Genomic DNA, 9,221 nt, shown 5'->3' with positions numbered 1-9,221 from the left:
AGCAGGGGGTTGGACTAGATGTGACCTCCTGATGTCCCTCCCAACCCTAACTTTCTATGAGTCTAAAGGAGGGGATTTTTTTTTTGTGGCTCTTCTGTATCTTCTTAGACAAGTGGAAGGAGATGCAGGGTAGACTTGACATGAGGACTGGGAATAAGGTCTCCCACCCTTTCACAGCTGAGTGCCAGAAGTGCTGTCTCTTAGGATGTCTTCAGACCGGGCAAAGCACTAGGAAACGTGCTGAGAAAACAACGATGTCCCTACAGGAAGAGGGCCTGGGACAATGTAACGGGGCTTTGGCACAGTAGCGTGGTTGATGCCGGTGGAAAGGGGGGCTGGTGGAGGGGGCTCCTGTGATACGTGGGGGCCCTGGAGAGCACTTTGCCCCTGTTAGAGTTGTACAAAGGAGTAGCTGCATTCGATAGAGAGGTGTGCATACAGCTGTTTATTTTTAAGACGGTGGCTGTATTAAAGGGGGAGTGAGGCTTGAAGAACCCAAAGGAAAGGGGCTGTGTGTGTTGGGGAGAGGGATGAACATGGGGATGTCTTTGGAGAACCAGCCACAAGTCCTCGGTGCTGGAGAGCTTGCCTGAGTTGGCTCTGAGCCTGGTGCTGGTGGAGCGAGGCCATGTGGGCTAACCTCGGTGCTGGAGGAGGAGGTTGCTCCGAGTTTACTCTTGCCTTTTCTTTTTGGGGAGGCCTGTCCAGTGCCATGCCTTGTGCTTGTCCGTCTGCTTGCAATCCTCCCCCAGGTAAAGGCAGCCGGTGGGGCAGGAGGCATCCTGCACCCTTTGTTCTCTAAATATGTGCCTGAAGTGCAGGTTTCTGAAGTCTGACCCACCCCAGATCTGCCTGACTTAGGCTCTGTCGCCTTTGCGTTGTTCTGGTTGCATGTTTTGTCCCAGCTGAGGCAAAAATGGTGTTAACAACAAGAGGTGTGTGGATACTAACTCTTGCAGCCGCTTTATAAAATGTCTTCTGCAGCTGCCTCATTCCCTGTCCCGTGCCAGGCAGAGCTCCTGCTGCCTTGGCGCTCTACTAGCCAGAGCCACACTTGAACATGTCTTGTGTGATGCCTCTTAGTTTCATCTACAACCACCCATAGAAAATCAGGACCTCAGGAAGTCATCTAGTCCAGCCCTCTGCTCAAAGCAGGAGCATCCTCAACTCCATTATCCCAGATAAGGCTTTGTCTACCTGGGTCTTAACAACATTTAAGGATGGAGATTCGATATCCTCTCTGGGTAACCTGTTCCAGTGCTTTACTACCTTCCTAATGTGAAAGTTTTCCTTAATATCTAACCTAAACTTCCCGCGCTGCAACTTGAGAATATTGCTCCTTGTTCTGCTACTTGCTGCCATTCATCTTCCCTGCAAGTCCAAGTCAGCCTGCAGCTGAGTGCCACAAGGAGCAGGCGTCTCCTTTGCACCACGTGGGTGGAGTGGATGGAACTGGGGATCTGCTTTCAGGGTCCCTGGACCTTGTATTGTCCTTAGCTATATGCCGATCCCTGATCTCAATGTCCTCCTTCCAGCTGCACTGTTACCGCACTAAACACCGGATCCCACGTGCTCCAGCTATCACCATATCTTCGCCACATCCTGGTTAAGTCCCCAGTGTTGAAATCCTGCATGGATGCTGCTGCTGCCACTTCTCCTGTTTCTTTGTCCTGCTGCTTGCACATCTGTGGGAGCCCCTTAGAAATGTCCCTGCTGTCCTTTCCCTCACTGTCCCTCCAACAATCTTTTATTGGGGCCTTGGTTTTGAACCATTTCCTGAATCTCCCAGGCCTGACACAATTCCTCTTTTTCACTTCAAGCTTCCTCTTTGGCTTTGGTTACTGTTTCCTTTCTTTGTATTGCGCAGCTATCCCTGCTGCTGCTTCCTTTCCACAGCGTACTTCGTGTAAATACTTCCCCCAGCTCTGCATATGTGCTGCTCCTCGAGAGCAGGAGCTGCCTCCACTCAGATTTTCACACCTCAGTAAGGCCTGTTACATTGTTTCTTGAAAAATGTTATGCTTCCATTAGCTGCTTTGACTTTAAGGGATCTCTTTGTTCAGGGCTGCTGTAGTGGCTTTGACAATGGCAGCTCCTCCCGTTTCATAGACCAGGCACTCGAACAGAGCACAGTCACTGCAAAAGAGACAGTGGGGCAGAAGTGATTTATGCACTTAACTGATATACAGGAGCTTGTTACAAAGGTAAAGCAGTAGGGGGAAGAAAACTGGGACAGGCTTTGTGGTTAAGGTCTGGATGGAGTGGATAGAAAGGCGTATTGCCGTGTCTATTCCCAGAATTAGGTAGGCATTGTGTAGTGTGGTGGGCATGTGTGTGCAGAAGTAAGAGAGAAGGGTAGAGTTCCCCCCTCTGCCAGGGACCTTCTGGGTGGTTTTTCCATCCAGAGGTAGCTTGCATACTTTCCTGTAGGGCAGGGTGTAGCAGGTCAGCTCAAACAGTCTTTAAACTCAGCGCATTTCCTGGCCACGCTTGCCTCGCAGGAAATACCATCGAACATAAATCAGGAATCAGGCAGCAAACACAGACACAGTCAATAAAGGGTTAACTCACTACCTAGGATATTTTTCCAGACCATGAGAAGGTGACTCCGGTTTTCTGCTCCTCTGTCAGCCCTGCAGTCTTCCTTCTCTGCCTTTTGGAGCGAGTTTCCTGGCTCAGTGCTGCCACTTCGACCCTTACAGCTCCCAGACCCTGAGAGAGGACCCTGGCTTGTAGCCTGATGCCAGTAGCCTGGTGCCTTTCAGTCTCTCGCAGTCTTTTATCTCTCTCCCAGCTCCTTTCCCTGGGAGCCCTTTTAATTTCCTCTGTGCCAGCTAATGATCCTTCCTAGCTGGCCCTGTCCTCCTAGGCAGCCTGCAATCACTTTTGACTGCCTGCAGCTGGGTTGTAGCCCCTGCAAGCCTGCAGCCTGCTACACAGGGGTTAGGCTCCCATCCTTTTGAGAGTCAGGGCACTTCTCCACAACTTTCTGACTGTGGTGGTATCTCCAGTGGAGAGCCACTGAACTATTGCTGTGTGCTCCACGCGTTTCCTCAAGGAAAGTGCTTTAGAGGCATAGAGTGGCTATGAAAAAACCATCCTGCATTGAAAGGGGGAGTTGAACCCAATTGGGCAAAATGTCTCTTTGAATCACCCAGCCTTAAATCCATATTATTTTCCTGTCCTGCCTTGCAGTACTTCAAGTCTCTTCTGTCGGACTGGGCTTCTAACTCAGCAGCACTGAAGGGTTTCAAGCAGACATGCTGTACAGTGTGTTATTTTTTTTTTAGAACTGCTGCAGTGACTTTTGACCAGATTTAAAAACAAAAAAACAAACAAAAAACCTTACTGAATCTGGGGCCCCTGCCAAACATTGCTTATATTACTCAATGAACTGGTTAACTCCACAACAGATTTAGATTGGGCACCTGCGTTAAGTAATTATTATGTCATAAAAATGCCTATCCAGCCATAAAACGAGCCAACTAGCTACAAAATCAGCACCTGAAAATGTGGAACAACTTTATAGCTGGCTTCTCTACTCAGCTTTCATTTGCACGTGTGGCAGGGCCCTCGGATATTGTGTCTCTAGGTCTGCCTGTTTAGACTGCTGGTTTGGAGAGTTAATATGGAGGTTTTGTCCTGGCCTGTGTTTGATTTCTGTCTGTTTTAAGCTGATCAGAGAGCCCTAATGCAGGAGGAGTCTACATGTGCAACAGCCGCTCAGGGCACTTCTACCTGGCCATCATTGCCTCCTGGTTGAGAGCCACTGGGGTAGCGCTGTATTATTTGAATTATTGTAAGCTAAGGGCTCCAGTCTTTGACCAGGATTTCTTTGTGATAACCCCTGTGCAAACACAGAGCAAAAGGATGGCCCCCGCCCCAAGGAGTTTACAGTCTGAGTAAGGGATGAGACAGCAGGTGGGAGCAGCACAGGGAAGCAGTGAGACCATATCAGTCCCCAGGGGAGGCAACGTGGCCTCCGTGTTTGTTGATAAGCATCATGGTAATGGTGAGTTTTATGGAGTGATTTGAAGGAGAGCAACAAAGTGGTGTCAGGGAGATTTATGGGGGGTTGCTTCCAAGCATGATGGGCAGCATGGGAGAGAGCCTGAAAGCATTGGCTTGACAATTTAGTACGCATGCATGTGTATGTGTGATAGTCGGGCATCATGGCCTAACAGGAGATGGGAACTGACTGGAAGGTGAAGATGATGAGTAGGAAAGTCTTTGAAAGTGAAGACCAAAAGCTTGCATGATGTAGTCGGAGGGATATGAAGAGAGCTGCAACGCAGTCAAAGTGGTGGACCAAAATGATCTTTATATCTGCCTTCCGGGTAGACACTAGAGAAGGCTAGGTCGGGCCAAAGTAGAACCAGGTGTAATGTCTATTCTGCCACAGATTTCTTGTCTGAAAGTAAATGAATCATTTGGGCATTTAAATACCTTTGCATAGCAGGGCCTAAGTCCCTCCATGCCTCAGTTTCCCATCTGTAAAATGGGGATAGTAGCACTTCTCTGCCTCTCAGGGATCAGGGTGGTTCTTGGGTGATGGGAGCCCAGTAAATACTGAGGATGAATAAACAGATCTTTCGCCTGTTGAGATGCGAATGGTCCTGGCTGTTAGATTTCCAGCAGCATCCAGAGAGCCCACCCAGGACCAGAGTCCCATTGTCCCTGGCGCTGCACTGTCTTTCTGTAAGATCCAGGCTTGACTGCTTCATGGGGTTGGACTTGGCCTCAAGAGTTGCTTAGTTCAACCCCCTGGGCAGACCCAGGATTTGCTGCCCCTGAATCATCCGGAGCAGATGCTTCTTGAACGCATTTGGGGGAAGGAAATTCTCTGAGCCCTTTCTTCTGTTGCCCTGCTGTTCCTGCAGTTAGAAGATTTTTGCTAAAATTTAATCCACTTCCTTTTTTTTCTGTAGTTTAAACTCAGTCTCATGTCCCTTTGGGGCAATGAAGAATGGCATTTCCACCGTATTTTCTGGGAGCCTTTCAAAGATTTGGAAACTGCTGTCACGTCCTCTCTTCATCTCCTGTTCTCCAAACTAAGCATTCCTGTTTCCTTGAGCAACTTTCCTCATATGAGTTTTGTGTTTATAACCCCTTCACATCTTTGTTGCCTGGTTTCAGCCTCTTCAGTTCTCTACATCCTTCCTACAATGCAGTGCCCATACCTCGACCCAGCGCAGGATACCCTCCCTGCCCCGCTCTGTCTTCCCATGCCAGGTCCTGCCCGCTGGGCCATAGAGGCCCCCATAGGGGAGGGCATCAGGGCAGGGAGCCCTGCAGTGGGCAGCCTGCATCTGCCCCTGCCCCACGTGCAAAACAGGGGGGTGGGGGGCATGTGCCCCCTCCATGTTCCCCTGATGGGTCGTCTCTGGTGCCCAACTTGTCCCCTGGAGTGCATGCAGCAGAGCTTCTCCCCCAGCTCCCCTTCCCCTGGACGAGCTGCCCGTGGCTCCATCCCCCTCCTCCAGCCAGGCCCTGCATTTCTACTCTGGCCCCGGGCACCACCCTGGCTGGGCAGTGCCCCCTCCTCCAGCCACCAAACTTGCCCGCTCCCTCTCTCGCTGTGGCTGCCACCACTTCAACGTGCACCAACCCCTGCATTGCCTGTGCCTCTCCCTAGACTTACCCGCAGGCATGGTGGCACCATAGACATTTTCTGGCTTGAACAGGTTTTCAGTTTTACCTGTCCTGTCTTAGACAGGTGTCAGTGTATTAGAGTGGCTTCACACTGCTTCCGTGCCAGCGACAGGTGACAATGGCAGTGACCTATGTTTGGATGGCTTTGCCCTATTGTTCATATTTGTATTTTACAGAGTACAGATTTAACGAGCACAGCTGGCTATGACAGCATCATTCAACACTTGAATGATGGCCGGAAGAACTGCAAAGAATATGAAGACTTCCTGAAAGAAAGGTAGGGAGCTTGTTTTGAAAACCTATTGGGTCATCAGCAGGAAGAGAGGCAATAAATAGTTATTACCACTGTTTCCTGTTCTTCCTAATTTGGTTTCTCTGGGGTATTTTTATTTGTTTGGTTGTTTGGTTTTTTGGGGGGGTGGTTAAATATTAACACACAGGTGTAAAAGTCTTCCAAAGTGACCTAGGAGGAAAGTGTTTTTATGCTGTCTTTCCAATGTGGCATGGGGGCTGTGTGCTTTGTGTTCATTGTCTTGTGCTCAGTACCTTCAGGCTGTTGGACGGGGAGACAGTCGATGTCAGCTACCAAGCCTGACATGAGGTTTTACAGTTGTCATGTACTGGCAATGCCTATTGAGGACATTTGGAAGCTTTTGTAGTGGGAAGTTCAAGATTATAATGGAAGCCGTAAGTACTACGGATAATACGGTGGTAGCTGGCAGTCTCAGAATCACTAGCATATTTATCCTAGCACTTCTCTGCCTCACCGAGGTGGTGTTATTCCATGTTACGCAGATGCAGCAGAATTAAGGTGCTTTGCTACTGGTCTGAAGGTGGAAGTTCAAATCCTGCTCTAGACTTGCACTGAAGGTTGCTTCGGTGGGTCAAGTTGGCTGTGAGTGGTCAAAGGTAGGGAGACATGGGACACGATCTTGCTGGGATCCTAGCTGACTTCCTGCCCCTGGGGCAGGGGGCTGGACTAGATGATCTTCCAAGGTCCCTTCCAGCCCTAATGTCTATGAAATCTATAAAGCACTGTTTCCTGCCCAGGGCAGGGTGTCGGACTCGATGACATATTGAGGTCCCTTCCGACCCTAACATCTATGAATAAATGGGCATGCCCTAGACATGCTGCCCAGTGACTTGGGCAGACCTTGGACCTTTTGATCTTACAGCTGCAGTAATCTGTCCAGGGTTGCATGGGAGGTTAAGGGTGAAGCAGGAGTTTGTGTCAAGTCTCCCAAGTCCCAGCTGAGTGTCCCAACCTCTAGACCACCATCTTGGTCAGCATTTCACCTTGTTCTACAATCCATTGTTAGACCTGACGACTCTGGCGAGGCAGACGCCCTGCAACAAAACTCCAGCGAGCAGAAATCCTGCTATAATTCTGACCCTTTTATATGTGCTACCAGAGGTGTGACAGGCTTTCACTGGCGCTTTCTCTTTGGGAGGAGATTGCAAAAGTTTCAAGAGTCTCATGAACACAAATCCGTGGCTTCTGCTTTGTCCATCCTGCAGTTGGCTCCAAAATGTGGCCCCCCGTGTCCATACCTCCTTCACATATCATCTGGCTGCTGTACAGTTACAGAAGCTACAGACGTAGTGGACTGACTGTTCAGGCATTTCTTTCTAAAGTAAGATCAAGTAGTGACTCAATACCACAAAGATTTTTTTTAGATCACACCTTTGGGAGGCAACGTTTTATAAATAGCTGCCTGCTTCTCAGCAGATTTGCATTTGTTTCTATACCACACTGTGACAATTAGAAATGTCCACTCGGGGCTCAGGTTAATCAAGGGACTTGAACAACCTGAATGTGTTTCTCCCTTGAGTTGAGAAAGAAGTGTTTTCTTGGGAAGTGCTGCTAGCACTTGTCCTGGAGCAGCTAGTTGAGTGGCGGACAACCACAGGATGTGGTTGATGGCTCAGGCATTTTTTTCTGTAATTGGGAGGATTGGGAAGAAATGCCCATCCTTAGCACTTCTGCTTTCCCTTTCAAAGGTCCCTTAGAACAGCATTTCTCAGCCTGTGGGTCATGACCCAAAAGTCGGTCACAAGAATATATGAAAGGGCTGTGAACAAAATGGATCAAAAAACTAAAAATGGATTCTCCTTTAAAGGAGAAAAATGTGGGAAACTGTGGCTTTTCCCTTGCGGGCTGGCAGTCTGCAAAGGGCTGCTTGGGGCCCCTCCTGCCCCACATATATCCCCCCTGCCCTGCACACTGAGGGGCTGAGGCCTGGTGGCAGGGGGCAGCGGGTTGGGAGCGAGGGGCACTGGGTCAGGGCTGGGCATCAATGTTTGCAAATGGGTCCCGGTACAAAAAAGTTTGAGAACCACTGCATTATAACTCTTAAACCATGGGGAAAAAAAAATCAAACTCCTGGGGGCTGAATTCTCCATCATTTGCAGGCATGGCCCCCATAAACTTTACCAAGGTAACCATAACCACAAGGAGGGAGGGTTTTCTTTTGAACTCTGAGCTTCAGGGGAGGTCGAATCTGAACATCAGCCTGGGAGCTCCTGAATTTGAAGCCTACCGTTTGATGCTGATTTTCATCAAGGCCTTCATGTAGTTAGAGGCTCAGTAATAGCCCATGTATAAATTGGGGATGGTAGTTGACTGAGCTTGTCTTTCCCAAGACATGCAAACAGTGTTTGAATTTTGATGGCAAAAGGCTTTGCAGAATGAATGTGAAGGCTTTGCAGAATGCCTGTAAGTACATAAGGGGTGTGCAACAGGAATTGGGGAAAAGGGTTGCAAATGATTTTCCTGTTGCTCCTTAAAGAGCTGTTACTTAAAATACTGACTTACAGAGGGGCAGGCCAGGCCCCTGCTCTCTGAATCAATGGGAGTAAAGGACCAGCCTGCCCTCTGCAACACGAGCCAAGGATGGCAAGTCTGTCAAGGGCTTTGCCCTAGTGCAGTGTTTCTCAACCGTTTAAGTAGCAAGTACCCCCTAACTTCTGAAAATTTTAATAAGTACCCAAACACTCAATTTTCCAGGGGATTTTATATTTACAGACTAATGTGTGCCATATGTTGGAAGAAGGGCTGTGTACATAAAGCCGTGAAATGACAGATGTCTGATCTGGTGTGGGTAGGGTTGCCACCTTTTACACCAAGGGTGCACAACTCAAGCATGTACCTGGGCTAGAGGTGATGTTGCCCAAAGCTAGGAGGGCTGAACTCAGCGCCATGCAAAGCGCGGCACGCCAAATTATTACCAGGGAATTTAAAGCACTGCCCAATGTGCGGCGCACCAAATTTTTTGCCATAGTTTTGAGAGGAAAAGAGGGTGCAGGAGAGAGCATTTTGGGGTACTCGCATGAGATGCAAACACAGATTCTTGTCTCCAAGCGATGTAGGACGTGCCTTTGCCTGAGAAGGACTTGTGCGTGGAGCCCAAGTTATGAATTGGCAACGCCAGTGTTACACGGCCACTAATGTTCCAGGCCCAAAGTCACCCAGGTTGTCCCTGTTACGTCACCCAAACAGGTAGTTTCTATGTCAGTTAGTCTGTGGGCGCAGAAGGGGCACAGATCTCCATTGATGGAAAATCCCACAG

At 49.1% G+C, this 9,221-nt stretch overlaps 1 protein-coding gene across 1 annotated transcript in view; it reads left to right on the top strand.

Annotated features, from left to right (window-relative positions):
• The window catches only part of PSTPIP2 (proline-serine-threonine phosphatase interacting protein 2), a 66,894-nt gene that overhangs the window by 22,707 nt on the left and 34,966 nt on the right, over window positions 1-9,221 (top strand). The window contains exon 2 of the mRNA XM_019518111.1: window positions 5,829-5,929. Within this exon, the coding sequence (XP_019373656.1) occupies window positions 5,829-5,929 (101 nt within the window). The remainder of the gene's footprint in view (window positions 1-5,828; window positions 5,930-9,221) is intronic.

This window comes from Gavialis gangeticus, unplaced genomic scaffold, assembly GCF_001723915.1.
Source record: "Gavialis gangeticus isolate Ggan-Ray unplaced genomic scaffold, GavGan_comp1, whole genome shotgun sequence".
NCBI classification, from domain to species: Eukaryota; Metazoa; Chordata; order Crocodylia; family Gavialidae; genus Gavialis; species Gavialis gangeticus.
The sequence above is the reverse complement of the archived record's forward strand: the minus strand, read 5'-3'. Positions and strand labels throughout refer to the sequence as shown.